This window comes from Mytilus edulis, chromosome 12 (genome assembly GCF_963676685.1).
Source record: "Mytilus edulis chromosome 12, xbMytEdul2.2, whole genome shotgun sequence".
NCBI lineage: Eukaryota > Metazoa > Mollusca > Bivalvia > Mytilida > Mytilidae > Mytilus > Mytilus edulis.
Genome location: NC_092355.1, coordinates 42,600,825 through 42,616,879, shown reverse-complemented (window position 1 = coordinate 42,616,879; position 16,055 = coordinate 42,600,825). Strand labels below are relative to the sequence as shown.

General features: G+C 33.8%; 1 protein-coding gene and 1 long non-coding RNA gene across 2 annotated transcripts; both read right to left on the bottom strand.

The window, feature by feature from the left end:
* Nucleotides 1-29: 29 nt before the first annotated feature.
* Nucleotides 30-4,863, bottom strand: LOC139497634 (uncharacterized). The gene is made up of 2 exons (XM_071285864.1): nt 3,119-4,863; nt 30-60 (listed from the first exon to the last, which is right to left on the bottom strand). Exons 1-2 carry the CDS (start codon nt 4,861-4,863, stop codon nt 30-32), a joined length of 1,776 nt encoding a protein of 591 aa, XP_071141965.1.
* A 4,398-nt stretch (nt 4,864-9,261) lies between these two features.
* Nucleotides 9,262-15,671, bottom strand: LOC139498514 (uncharacterized). Its single transcript, XR_011657953.1, has 3 exons — nt 15,525-15,671; nt 13,249-13,335; nt 9,262-12,275 (listed from the first exon to the last, which is right to left on the bottom strand). It is a non-coding gene; the product is annotated as an uncharacterized lncRNA (long non-coding RNA).
* Between the last annotated feature and the right edge of the window lie 384 nt (nt 15,672-16,055).

Below are 16,055 nucleotides of genomic sequence, written 5' to 3'. Positions count from 1 at the left end.
AAAAGAAGAAGAAGAAGAGAGAAAATTTCTTATACTGGGTCATATTCAAAGTCCCATTTCCTGTAAAAAGCAGGAATTGAGAGCTAATATAAGGCCTATTATGGACTGTATTGCAGCTAAGCATGTGTGAAATTATATTTCATTAAAAGAAGACTACAATGTATTCACTAAGTAAAAAATGATTTTCATTTGAATAACATACATACTCAGTGGCGGATCCAGAAATTTTCATAAGTGGGGGCCCACTGACTGACCTAAGAGGGGGCCCGGTCCAGTCACGCTTCAATGATTTCCTATATAAGCAACCAAATTTTTTCCCAAAAAGGGGGACCCGGCCCCCCCCCCCCCTAAATCCGCCTCTGATACTATAAGGAATAGGATAACTATATTTGGTATATGGGTTTCTTGCAATGTCTACATGTCCATCAGACAGGGTTCATATGTGCTTGACCTCATTTTATGTTTAAAGTTATATGTTAAGTTTCATTCCTCAAACACTTGAAGCAGTAGGTCAACTATATGGTGTGTATATAATCTTTGTAAGGTGTGTGTGTGTCTGGCAGGATTTATCTGAAATGTGAATTGTCTGTGATACTTGTAGTGAAACCTAAATCTACAAGACTCCTAAGATCATTGGTCTGTAAAGCAGGTGAGACCTTTCAGTTTGTGTACTGTTGTGTGTTTTTAGAAGTCAAATATGGTTTGTTTGTCTATGAAGTGTACTTATACTGTAAATATACAGGCAGGTAAATAAAGACCTTGGCCTTAATTTAGTTAAAAATAGATAATATGAAAGATGTGAGGCATGTACACAAAACAACTCTTAAATAAATAGTTGATGAAATATGTACGAAAATGTACACAATACAAATGCACATGGAAATTAATATAATTTACCCATAGCAAACCATAGTATGCATTGTCTGAGGTTATGATATAAAATTTGTAAGAAGTGTTTGTGGTTCTTGGATAAGTCTGTAAGTATTGCATATGGTTCCTAGATGCCATCTATAATAAGTATTGTCTGTGGTTCTTAAATACAGTCTGTAAGTATTGTCTATGGTTCTTAGATACAGTTTGTAAGTATTGCCTATGGTTTTTAGCTACAGTCTGTAAGTATTGTCTGTGGTTCTTAGATACAGTCTGTGGTTCCGTAAGTATTGTATGTGGTTCTTAGATACAATCCGTAAGTATTGTCTGTGGTTTTTAGATACATGCCGTAAGTATTGTCTGTGGTTCTTAGATACAGTCCGTAAGTATTGTCTGTGGTTCTAAGATACATTCTGTAAGTATTGTTTGTGGTTCTTAGATACAGTCCGTAAGTATTGTCTGTGGTTCTAAGATACATTCTGTAAGTATTGCCTATGGTTCTTAGATACAGTCCGTAAGTATTGTATGTGGTTCTTAGAAACAATCCGTAAGTATTGTCTGTGGTTCTTAGATACAGTCCGTAAGTATTGTCTGTGGTTCTAAGATACATTCTGTAAGTATTGCCTATGGTTCTTAGATACAGTCTGTAAGTATTGTCTGGTTCTTAGATACATGCCGAAAGTATTGCGTGTGGGTCTTAGATACAGTCCATATGTATTGTCTGTGGTTCTTAGCATGCTTAGATACGTGCCATAAATATTGTCTATGGTTCTTAGATACAGTCTGTTCGTATCGTCTGTGGTTCTTAGAAATACGCCGTAAGTATTGCCTGTGGTTCTTAGATGCAGCCCGTAAGTATTGTCTGTGGTTCTTAGATACATGCTGTAAGTATTGCCTGTGGTTCTTAGATACATGCCGTAAGTATTGCCTGTGGTTCTTAGATACAGTCTGTAAGTATTGTCTGTGGTTCTTAGATACATGCCATAAGTATTGTCTATGGTTCTTAGATACAGTCTGTAAGTATTGTCTGTGGTTCTTAGATACAGTCCGTAAGTATTGTCTGTGGTTCTTAGATACATGCCGTAAGTATTGCCTGTGGTTCTTAGATACATGCCGTAAGTATTGCCTGTGGTTCTTAGATACAGTCTGTAAGTATTGTCTGTGGTTCTTAGATACATGCCATAAGTATTGTCTATGGTTCTTAGATACAGTCTGTAAGTATTGTCTATGGTTTTTAGATACAGTCTGTAAGTATTGTCTGTGGTTCTTAGATACAGTCCGTAAGTATTGTCTGTGGTTCTTAGATACATGCCGTAAGTATTGCCTGTGGTTCTTAGATGCAGTCCGTAAGTATTGTCTGTGGTTCTTAGATACATGCTGTAAGTATTGCCTGTGGTTCTTAGATACATGCCGTAAGTATTGCCTGTGGTTCTTAGATACAGTCTGTAAGTATTGTCTGTGGTTCTTAGATACATGCCATAAGTATTGTCTATGGTTCTTAGATACAGTCTGTAAGTATTGTCTGTGGTTCTTAGATACAGTCCGTAAGTATTGTCTGTGGTTCTTAGATACATGCCGTAAGTATTGCCTGTGGTTCTTAGATACAGTCCGTAAGTATTGTCTGTGGTTCTTAGATACAGTCCGTAAGTATTGTCTGTGGTTCTAAGATACATTCTGTAAGTATTGCCTATGGTTCTTAGATACAGTCTGTAAGTATTGTCTGGTTCTTAGATACATGCCGAAAGTATTGCCTGTGGGTCTTAGATACAGTCCATAAGTATTGTCTGTGGTTCTTAGCATGCTTAGATACGTGCCATAAATATTGTCTATGGTTCTTAGATACAGTCTGTTCGTATTGTCTGTTGTTCTTAGATACATGCCGTAAGTATTGCCTGTGGTTCTTAGATACAGTCCGTAAGTATTGTCTGTGGTTCTTAGATACATGCCATAAGTATTGTCTATGGTTCTTAGATACAGTCCATAAGTATTGTCTGTGGTTCTTAGCATGCTTAGATACGTGCCATAAATATTGTCTATGGTTCTTAGATACAGTCTGTTCGTATTGTCTGTGGTTCTTAGATACATGCCGTAAGTATTGCCTGTGGTTCTTAGATACAGTCCGTAAGTATTGTCTGTGGTTCTTAGATACATGCCATAAGTATTGTCTATGGTTCTTAGATACAGTCTGTAAGTATTGTCTGTGGTTCTTAGATACATGCCGTAAGTATTGCCTGTGGTTCTTAGATACAGTCCATAAGTATTGTCTGTGGTTCTTAGATACATGATGTAAGTATTGCCTGTGTTTCTTAGATACAGTCTGTAAGTATTGCCTGATGTTCTTAGATACAGTCCGTAAGTATTGTCAGTTATTCTTAGATACATGCCATAAGTATTGTCTGCGGTTCCTATATACAGTCCGTAACTATTGTCTGTGGTTCTTAGATACAGTCCATAAGTATTGTCTGTGGTTCTAAGATACATGTCGTACGTATTGCCTGTGGTTCTTAGATGCAGTCCGTAAGTATTGTCTGTGGTTCTTAGATACATGCCGTAAGAATTGCCTGTGGTTCTTAGATACAGTCCGTAACTATTGTCTGTGGTTCTTAGATACAGTCCGTAAGTATTGTCTGTGGTTCTTAGATACAGTCTGTATGTATTGTCTGTGGTTCTTAGATACAGTCTGTAAGTATTGCCTGAGATTCTTAGATTAAGTCTGTAAGTAGTGTCTGCGGTTCTTAGATACAGTCTGTAAGTATTGTCTGTTATTCTTAGATACATGCCATAAGCATGATAAGTTTTGCCTGTGGTTCTTAGATACAGTCCATAAGTATTGTCTGTGGTTCTTAGATACATGATGTAAGTATTGCCTGTGTTTCTTAGATACAGTCTGTAAGTATTGCCTGATGTTCTTAGATACAGTCCGTAAGTATTGTCAGTTATTCTTAGATACATGCCATAAGTATTGTCTGCGGTTCCTATATACAGTCCGTAACTATTGTCTGTGGTTCTTAGATACAGTCCATAAGTATTGTCTGTGGTTCTAAGATACATGTCGTACGTATTGCCTGTGGTTCTTAGATGCAGTCCGTAAGTATTGTCTGTGGTTCTTAGATACATGCCGTAAGAATTGCCTGTGGTTCTTAGATACAGTCCGTAACTATTGTCTGTGGTTCTTAGATACAGTCCGTAAGTATTGTCTGTGGTTCTTAGATACAGTCTGTATGTATTGTCTGTGGTTCTTAGATACAGTCTGTAAGTATTGCCTGAGATTCTTAGATTAAGTCTGTAAGTAGTGTCTGCGGTTCTTAGATACAGTCTGTAAGTATTGTCTGTTATTCTTAGATACATGCCATAAGCATGATAAGTTTTGCCTGTGGTTCTTAGATACAGTCCATAAGTATTGTCTGTGGTTCTTAGATACATGATGTAAGTATTGCCTGTGTTTCTTAGATACAGTCTGTAAGTATTGCCTGATGTTCTTAGATACAGTCCGTAAGTATTGTCAGTTATTCTTAGATACATGCCATAAGTATTGTCTGCGGTTCCTATATACAGTCCGTAACTATTGTCTGTGGTTCTTAGATACAGTCCATAAGTATTGTCTGTGGTTCTAAGATACATGTCGTACGTATTGCCTGTGGTTCTTAGATGCAGTCCGTAAGTATTGTCTGTGGTTCTTAGATACATGCCGTAAGAATTGCCTGTGGTTCTTAGATACAGTCCGTAACTATTGTCTGTGGTTCTTAGATACAGTCCGTAAGTATTGTCTGTGGTTCTTAGATACAGTCTGTATGTATTGTCTGTGGTTCTTAGATACAGTCTGTAAGTATTGCCTGAGATTCTTAGATTAAGTCTGTAAGTAGTGTCTGCGGTTCTTAGATACAGTCTGTAAGTATTGTCTGTTATTCTTAGATACATGCCATAAGCATGATAAGTTTTGCCTGTGGTTCTTAGATACAGTCTGTAAGTATTGTCTGTGGTTCTAAGATACATGCCTTAAGTATTGCCTGTGGTTCTTAGCTACAGTCTGTAAGTATTGTCTGTGGCTCTTAGATACAATCTGTAAGTATTGCCTATGGTTCTTAGATACAGTCTGTATGTATTGCCTATGGTTCTTAGATACAGTCTGTAAGTATTGTCTTGGGTTCTAAGATACAGTCTGTAAGTATTGTCTGTGGTTCTTAGTAACAGTCTGTAAGTATTGTATTTGGTTCTTAGTAACAGTCTGTAAGTATTGTATTTGGTTCTTTGTTACAGTCTGTAAGTATTGTCTGTGGTTCTTTGTTACCGTCTGTAAGTATTGTATTTGGTTCTTTGTAACAGTCTGTAAGTATTGTATTTGGTTCTTAGTTATAGTCTGTAAGTATTGTCTGTGTTTTTAGTAACAGTCTGTAAGTATTATATATGGTTATTATATACATTATATACAGTCTGTATGCATTGATTCTGGTTCTTTTATGATATCTGCTTGTATACTTGTTTCACATGTATAGTATGAAAGATACCAGAGGGAGAGTCAAAGAACCTCGTCTGTAAGTATTGTCTGTGGTTCTTAGATACAGTCCGTAAGTATTGTCTGTGGTTCTTAGATACATGCCGTAAGTATTGCCTGTGGTTCTTAAATACAGTCCGTAAGTATTGTCTGTGGTTCTTAGATACATGCTGTAAGTATTGCCTGTGGTTCTTAGATACATGCCGTAAGTATTGCCTGTGGTTCTTAGATACAGTCTGTAAGTATTGTCTGTGGTTCTTAGATACATGCCATAAGTATTGTCTATGGTTCTTAGATACAGTCTGTAAGTATTGTCTATGGTTCTTAGATACAGTCTGTAAGTATTGTCTGTGGTTCTTAGATACAGTCCGTAAGTATTGTCTGTGGTTCTTAGATACATGCCGTAAGTATTGCCTGTGGTTCTTAGATGCAGTCCGTAAGTATTGTCTGTGGTTCTTAGATACATGCTGTAAGTATTGCCTGTGGTTCTTAGATACATGCCGTAAGTATTGCCTGTGGTTCTTAGATACAGTCTGTAAGTATTGTCTGTGGTTCTTAGATACATGCCATAAGTATTGTCTATGGTTCTTAGATACAGTCTGTAAGTATTGTCTGTGGTTCTTAGATACAGTCCGTAAGTATTGTCTGTGGTTCTTAGATACATGCCGTAAGTATTGCCTGTGGTTCTTAGATACAGTCCGTAAGTATTGTCTGTGGTTCTTAGATACAGTCCGTAAGTATTGTCTGTGGTTCTAAGATACATTCTGTAAGTATTGCCTATGGTTCTTAGATACAGTCCGTAAGTATTGTCTGTGGTTCTTAGATACAGTCTGTATGTATTGTCTGTGGTTCTTAGATACAGTCTGTAAGTATTGCCTGAGATTCTTAGATTAAGTCTGTAAGTAGTGTCTGCGGTTCTTAGATACAGTCTGTAAGTATTGTCTGTTATTCTTAGATACATGCCATAAGCATGATAAGTTTTGCCTGTGGTTCTTAGATACAGTCTGTAAGTATTGTCTGTGGTTCTAAGATACATGCCTTAAGTATTGCCTGTGGTTCTTAGCTACAGTCTGTAAGTATTGTCTGTGGCTCTTAGATACAATCTGTAAGTATTGCCTATTGTTCTTAGATACAGTCTGTATGTATTGCCTATGGTTCTTAGATACAGTCTGTAAGTATTGTCTTGGGTTTTATCTTCCCTCACCGGGGATTCGAACCCATGCTACTGAGATATCGTGACACCAAATCGCCTGCACTGCAGCCGTCCCGCTAGACCACACGACCACCTAAGCTTCACTCGTGTGGTCTACTATATATATATATATATATATAAACGATTGGGTACAGGCTTACACAGTGCTTTTTCTTATAATATATATATATATATTATCGAGACAGCGGACACCATAGTTAATAAACAAAATGTCTTTGAAACATTGTGATACGGATACAGTGCTAACAAATATTCACGGCATTTAACATTACCAAGCTGCAGACCAACTTACATAAGGATTTCGTCTAGTAGAAGCAGTGAAAATATTTTTTTCCATCCAGTTAATTGGACAGGTTGACATAGTCCTGTGACCAACCTATCGTATCCCGCACTGCTAATTTGTCCCCGTCCTGTACATGGATGAAATATTTGCCACTGGACCTAAATATGCTGTTGGACACACAGGACAGAGTCTAGCGGTTACATGTCCTACCTAATGTTTTCATTGTAAATTTGTTCTCGTCCTGAACATGAATGAAATATTTGCCACTGGTCCTTAATAGGTTTTTGTACACCAGGACGGAGTACGCTTGCGATTACATATCCTACCTATTAATTGTAGTCATCGTGAATGGTTTCACGTCCTGGACATGAATGACATATTTGCCACTGGACGTAATCAATCAAGCTCAGTATTGGTTACTAAAACGATTGCAACGCAGGTAAAACGAAAAACTGTTTAGAGAGGTTAGTCGTGATCATAACCGATGCAGCTTTTTACTTATTTCTTTAATTTTTAGATGACTTATTGCTATTGTCAATTTTGTTTTTATTTTTCTCTCTTAAAGACTGTAACAGTGAATCTGCTGTTTGGTGCTTTAGCTATTTGAGGTTGCCAACAAACAAAACCGGTTGATATAATAAATAATGATTGCTTTATTTAAAAAAATGGACAAAACCATTATAAATTCTACAAAGCATATGTACCAGTAAAAATACTCAGTAAGTACCACTCCATAGAATAGAAAATACATGTATAATCCCAGTGGCGGACCGAATCAAGACATTTTCACAAGTGGGGGTCCACTAACTGCCTCAGACGCTTCATTGATTCCCTATTTAAGCAACCAAATGTTTTCCAAAAGGGGGGACCCGGGCCCCCTGCACGCCTAAATCCGCCTCTGAATCCTTATACATATTATACCCTCAGTCAATAATACCACATATATATACAAGTTACAACTACAACCAATAGTTATGTGAAAAAAACTTTAAGATGTTCAAAGTCTAGCTACTTAGTTGTCATGAACAGGTTATGCTTTCAAACTGGAAAATTTCAACATTTTTCATTCACATGAAAGTAGTGCAATACTCACTGTTAATACTGTAAGTTTGAAAATGAACAGAAAAACGAACTTTCGAATTAAAAGTACCCTGAATTGTGCATTGTTAGTTTTCACAGATATAGGTGTCACATGTTCTTCCCATTGTAAGTATATCTTAAGCCAATGACGTATAACTAACATATATACGTTCTTGCTTAAGCCAACAACGAACTAGTCCACTTAATTGTGTTACTGTCTAAACAGAAAGTCAATAGAATTTTAACGGTTGAGTCTGTCACAAATAATCATAGTCAATAGTTTTAGACTAGTTTTATTATTTGATTTTTTTTAACATAGTCATTTCGTGGACTTTTATACCCGATTATGTGGTATGGGATTGGCTCATGGTTGAAGGCCATACAGTGACCTACAGTTGTAATTTTTGTGTCATTTGGTCTCTTGTGGAGAGTTGTCTCATTGGTATTCATACAACATCTTCTTTTTTTTTTTATACTAGACTAAGTTCTCAGCTATAACAAGAATATATTTTGCCACCTTTATAACTAAATATGCCATTGACCAATTGTCCATATAGCAGACATGGCAAAACCAGTCAATGCTTCCCTTTCAGCATCTGATATCACTTTTTTTCTGTCAAATTTGTCTGTATACAGTTCTGTCTTTTATATGCCTCAGTCATGTAATTGTATATAACTGCCCCCTCTTTTTACACAGGGTTTCCTGTAGTTTCTACCGAATATCCATAACTCGACATCTTTGGCAATGTTCCAAGCTAAAAACAAACTAAACAAGAGTGCCCATGCTGAAATGTCTCGCCCATCAACTTACTGTCTATTGTTGTACCTATAAATTAGGCCATTAGTTTTCTCGTTTGAATTGTTTTACATTTATCATTTCAGGACCTTTTACAGCGGACTATGCGGTATGGGCTTTGTTCATTGTTGAAGGCCATATGTTGACCAATTGATTTTAATTTGTGTCATTTGGTCTTTTATGGAGAGTTGTCTCATTGGCAATCATACCAAATCTTCTTTTCTATTGCTTACATATTGCTATTTATAGTATTTGAAAACCAAACCAAAACACAAAAATCTATCAGTTTGACCAAGAAACCTTGGCCACCAATAATTTTTGACACATGGAAATGTATTGGAACATCAAATAATACATATTTTGTTATTGAATGTGTTGATACAATAGAGTGTTTGTTGGGTTGGGGGAATGATGGTTGAATGCTTGACTTGCAACTTTGAATAATGGTGTGTGTGACCAATAATGTCTGACTGATGTGTATTTGAATACAGATAACCTATGGCTGGTTGACTGGAAAATACAAACAATTAGAAATTTAAACTGTCTTTATTGCAAGTGCATATAATGCATAATACAATAAACAATAGAATGCAATATTAGTATGATGATTTAAATAATTAACATTCATGAATCTATATAACAATGCATATAAATATATTGATCATTTGATCATGTCATTTATCTGTATCATGATCTTAGCATTAAAGAAGAAATATGTAAAATAATGGAAAAACTAACTGAATATTGAAATACTGGGAGAGAAAAGCTGATAGAATGATAAGATATCGTTAGCTCTACTCAATAAAATAGATATTGATATATACCAAATTAGGCAAATAAGAACTTTCAAGTTTGATGCTAAATTTAGCCCGACTGTGTTTTGAATTCTTATACGATAAAATATAGAAATTGTTTTGATAGCTTTAATGTGAAACTAGGTATCATGAATTATGACAATAAAAATGACAGACAATATGTAAACCAGTACAATGAATAATCAAAAGAGCTAAATACACAAAAACACAGGCCTGCAGCAATTCCATCTACAGTAATATTGAACATCCTTTTGAAGTGGGCTCACAGGTATAACTTTTAAATATAAGATTTCGCTTTTTTTCTTCTATAAATGAACTTTATCATTTACTTAATAGAAAATTAAAATAAAATAAAGGGCTGCGCTTTAGCGCATGATACGCCCATTGCTCTTAAAAATTCCCCCTTTTTTTATAAATAAAGCCCCATAAATCCAAAACTTAAAATCTGAAATTTATAAAAATTGAAAGGGAGCTTACATCAATAGATATAAACAATTCATTTAAGTTTCATGGAAATTGGTGAAAGTGTTTTTGAGTTATTGTCCGAGGTGTGGATGACGGACGGACAGACGGACAACGGTATACCATAATACGCCCTGTCTAAAAGACGGGCGTATAAAAATTGGGTTACCATTCTTTTAAGCTCACAATCTGCCTTGAACGAAACTTGCTTTTTTGTTCAGATACTTTTTTCTGTTGAACTATTATAATAGGAGAGAAAAAGAGTAATATCAAAATAAAACATTACAGACATTGCTTAAATTTTACAGTTGTTTAGTTCATTGTTTTGTTAAAGTACAGCTTATTTGAAAAAAATAACAAGGGAGATAATTTGGAGCTTTTTCAATGAAATAAACATATAGTCATCTGGGGCCAAAACTAATCAGTTTTATTGGTTAATTTTTGTACAATAACATAAAGAAACAACTTATAGTGAAATAATTAAAATTTGTAATGAAAAAAAGAAATGTTTAAAATTTTGCTATCATTTTGGTACCCTCTAGCCTCCTTAAGGATCTAGTTGACCTGTTTTCATTCAGGGAACATTGTTTGCATGTAAACTCTATGGGTTGAGATTAACCTACTGAGTCTTTGAACTGATACATTTTCACTTTGACTCCAATCAATACTTTGATTTTTCTATGTGATTATGGAAAAACTGTTTTTCATATGGGAGATAACTCTATATTTGACTTGATTAATAACCATACAAATACTTTGCAGTGGCACACAAACACATAGATAATATACAATGATTGGACCAAATTTCATAGGTCATATCTGTGAAATTTTGTCCATGGGACATCATTTCATTGGGGACTCGATTTAAACTTACAGTAACAGATCAACTTTTCAAGGGAGCTGCTTAATTGAAAGTGAAATAAGGCATTATTCAATAAGTATAGTTTTTAGGACTTTAATATCATAAATATGATTTAAGTTTTTAATAAATAATTAAAAATTTACAATAAAATAGATAAAGACTCAGTCTTTATCTATTTTACTGTAAATGTTTATCTCTTAAGTGTAAATTTTTATCTCTTAGAGATAAAAATTAACATGAAAAACTCGTAAATAATAAAAAATGCTCTGCAGGGTGCAGATTTATGCAACCGCAGAAACCGAACCCTGAAAAGTTGGGGCAAGTATGGACACAACAATCAAGCCTATTAAATACAACTCTGAATTTGGAATGTGATTAAATAGTTGACACAGAATGAATGTGGTTTAATAAGAACTTAAAAATTTTGAATTGGACATTTACTTTTTATGGTCCAAAATCTAAATACATGGTTAGATTCAGCTTATCAAAGAACCACAAGAATTCAATTTTTGATGAAACCAAATAAAGTTCAAATTTGGACCCTGTAGACTTCTATGTGAACCAATTTGATAACAGAGCCCAAATATCAAATTTAATTTTAGACCCTTTGGACCTTAATGTAGACCAATTCATTTTTTGTTAAAATCAAACTAAGTTATGTTAATGACCTATTTGGCCCCTAATTCCTAAACTATTGGGACCAAAGTTTTCAAAATCAATCTTAACCTTCCTTTTGTGGTCCTAAACCTTTGTTTAAGTTTCATAGATTTCTATTTACTTATACTAAAGTTATTGTGCGAAAAAACAAGAAAAATGCTTAATTGGCCCTTTTTGGCCCCTTATTCCTAATTGTTAGGTCCAAAACTCCTAAAATCAATCCCAACCATCCTTTTTTTGTCTCATAAACATTGTGTTTAATTTTCATAAATTTCTATTTACTTTATATACTAAAGTAATTGTGGAAAAACCAAATGTCTTCACTCTTAATAGGACAACGACAACGTAATTCCAATATACATATTAAAATACAATACATTAACTTTTAATGCAATGAACTAGTTTAAAACAAACTTAATTAATGTGAGAAAATAGAATTCACAATAAACTAGTTAAAAAAAGTTGACAATAATATCTGTCGAGCTGATTGACCCAATAAAATAGATTTGGACAGGAAGGGACTAACTATTCAAAGACAATTTGTATTTCCATAACCAACTACAACACACCAAGTTTTTTGGAAGAGCATTCTTATTTGCATGAACTATTATATATTAGAATTAAACATCTAATTTATCAATTAATTAAAAGACTAAGTAAACATTTATTAAATGAATCCCATCTGTGGTTACAACGCTGTTCTGTACTTTGTTCTTTTGGCCTATACTAGCTGGTTTGTACCTATCTGAAAGCACAGAAATCAGAATATAAACACTTTCTCTACTCATGTACATCTGATTATAAACAAAACTAACTACTGAATTAACATGATTAATAGTTCAATGAATATAGTTGCCATAATTTATATTAAAGCTAACTGATAACATACTGAAAGAAAATGTAATTTTTTTGTTTGTTAATTAAGTAATCAATTGCCATGAATTGACTGAATTCAATTATGCGCCTAGAAAACGCTTAAAACAGCCCAACATCAATATATACAACCAAGGCTTCCATCTAAATAGCCATTATCATATTTTTCAATAAAATTGGTGAATATTTTTGTGATCTTGTTTTTTCTTTTTAAAGTTTCTCATATATTAAAACTAAAACAGTAAAATAACATTTAGCTTAATTAATAAAACACAAACAAGTGCCATTCTATTATGAATTATGAGATAATATCAAACAATTAATTTCCGGTAAACTATATTTTACATAATTTTAAAACTATATATATTTAAGATTTAGCTATATACAAATAAGAAATTTGTTCTCATACATAAAATATTAAAGCAGGTTTTAGCAACTTCCTCATGTAGTTCTTCAGTTCTGAATAAAAATATAAACTTTTCATCAACAGGCAAGTTATAAAATAGACCATCATGTTTTGCTGCGCCACTATACAAGACAACAACAAAATAAGATAAGATCTTTGGGTTTTATTCTGGGCCCTTCATTTAAGTAGGAAGTATGCAATAATTAGATTTAAGACCAAAACCTAACAGATGTTTTTGATACAAAGTTCCACCAAAAAAATTTTGATTATGAAAATATAGAGATGTGAGATTTATACAATGTACTCTTCAAGATAAATGTAAATTAATGAAAAAGGAAAATTCCTTCTTTTAGATGCTGGAAGAAAAGTAAAGCAAGTGCAACGACACCATTAAACAAAATATCTTATGAATTTCCTAGAAAACCTATTAGAGGAATACCTCTTTTTTTGGATTGCAGGAACCATGCTGTTGGAACTGCTGGTATATTAAAAGCTGTTCAAATTCATAAACCCATAATTTCAGATACTGAAAAATATAATAACATTTACATAATCTATTAAAAAAAAATTCTGTCAGATTTAAGTATTCAGTACATCTATAATTTTTGGAGAAAAGTTAGAAACTAAATTCAGTCTGCTGCAGTCACAATTTGTACCTACATTGTACTGCAAAAAAATACATTTAACCATTATGTTCCATTTTAGCCATTGTGGATAAGTTATTTGACATACAAGGAAATGAAATACAAAATGTATACTAGACACTCTGAAACTCATTCCGTTGAAGTTTGGCTGAAATTAATTCAGCAAGTTCAAAGGAGAAGATTTTTAAAACTAAGCAAATTAGTCGCAGTAACTGTGAGTACTCTCAGATCAGAATCTTAATTTTGTTGTTGGAATATACAAGTACTCGGCCACATTGATCCACTCTGTTTTTATTTGTATCCATCTGATGCTTTTAGTCTTTTTTAACTGATTTCTATATTATAGTTCGTTCTATTAGTATTTTGTACTGTTAGGTTTGGGGGAGAGTTGGAATCCCGCCAACATGTTTAACCCCTCCAAATTCTGTATGTATGTGCCTGTCCCAAGTCATGAGTCATGAGCCTGTAATTAATTGGTTGTGGTTTGTTTAAGCGTTACAAATATATTTGTTTTTCATTCATTTTTTTGTACATAAATTAGGCTTAAATTAAAATATTGTTTGTTTGCCCTTTACCGACCGACCCTATAAATTCGTTCCGCCTGAAAATCTTTTATTTGTATTTACCAGCAAGATTTTATTTTATTTCATTTTTTCGTTCCTACCAAAAATCTTATATTTGTATTTCCCGCTCAAAACATTTTTACCGGAATCCTCGGGTTTTATCTTTAACGTATAAGGTCCGGTCCGTTTGGTATCACCTGAGTGTTTGACATGAACACTTGCATTTGAATGTTCAATGCATTTGTTTGAAATCGATGTTGAACGCCTCCTGAAATCATGATATGACGTACGTTACTCTGTACTTTTATACTTAAATAGCAGGGTTCGTTTACAAAAAAGTTCGTTTGATACAAAATTATCAACGTGTGTACAAACTAATTTGTAAACGGACGTTGTGTTCTATGTAGGGATTGCCTTTTGTGGTTCGCAGATCAGGATGATTATGTTAACGATGCCGATATATTATTTATATCTGACATGAACCAAAAGTGACAAAACCCTGTAAAGTGGAGAATATCTGGCAGTAAAATCGCCCAGTTTTCCATACAGATCATTTATAAATGCAATGTAAAATACGTGACAATTGAGTTTTAAGTCTTGTAGCATTTTTATTGGAAACAACTTTTAGGCACACACGAAATTTTTAACCCTCTATGGACTTTTTCTACTAGTAATGTATGACTTCCCGGACATATCTTACCAGTACAAAGTTATCTCTTACAGAAAACCTTTAAATAAGCGTACAAGGTACGTAGTACAGAATGTGAGCGCAAGTTCAAACTCTTCAAAGTTCCAGGCATATAAACGTTGAAGATATGCGACACAGGTCTGTATTTTGATATTTGAAAACAAAATAGTAGTGCATATGAATTAGCTTCACATTCTACGTGATATTTTTTTTTCAAAACTAATAGTCCCAGAAAACTTATATATATATGCAAAAACAAAACGGACCAAAATGACATTCTGCAGATTTTGTATCTATGAAATAAAATATTATACCTACCTGCCTACTCATGACAAATAATATACCGAGCCAAGTTATTTTAATGGGGAAAAAAATAAAATATTTTACCTACCTACCTACCCTGTTTCAAAACATAGGGTCGGAAAAGGGCAAACAAACAATATTTTAATTTAGGCCTTAGGCTGTTAGTTTTCTTGTTTGAATTGTTCTACATTTGTTATTTCTGGGCCTTTTATAGAGGACTATGAGGTCCAGGCTTTGCTCATTGTTGAAGGCTGTTCTGTGACCTATAGTTGTTAGCTTCTGTGTCATTAAGCCTCTTGTGGAGAGTAATCTTATTGGCAATCATACCACATCTTCTTTTTTAATAAATGAACAAATCGAAATTGTGAAAAATTGTCTTTAAAAGGCAATTCTCCAGAAAAAGGTCAATTTAAAATTTTGGTCATCAAACCTAATTGTGGATCCTACTTTGCTGAACATTTTTGCCTTTTACAGTTTTGAATATCTTTATCTATATAATAATATTGAGGATAAATACCTGAAAAAAGGTTCACTTACACCACATCTTCAACTCTTGAAGGTCCACCATGTCAGGTACTTTGTTGGTTTGCACGTTACTTCCTTATAAATTTCTTTTTAGTAATATTTCACTGTAATTACCAATTCTGTAATAAACATATATATTTAATAAATATTACTGTAAGTTGTAACCCAACTATTTTTTGCACCATGCAATATTTTTTGCAACTTTTAAGTGTAGAATAACAACATGAACAAGGTGAATATTAATTGTTGCGAATATTTAAAAAAAAATTAGATCTTTCCTAGTAGAAATAAATATTTTTTTATAGAAAATCGGTAATCACAAAAATAAATCAATGCAAACTTCGTTAGCAAGACATGCTAGAAATGGCTTAATTTTACCACAAATCAAGTTTGAGAAATAAAAGCTGGTTTATCACGTTTATATTTTTTTGTACACCAGAGGTGCATATTTTCTCTACATAGGACTCATCAGTGATGATCAAAATAAAAAACTTTAAGGGAAAACGGTACTATTTATTCTGCC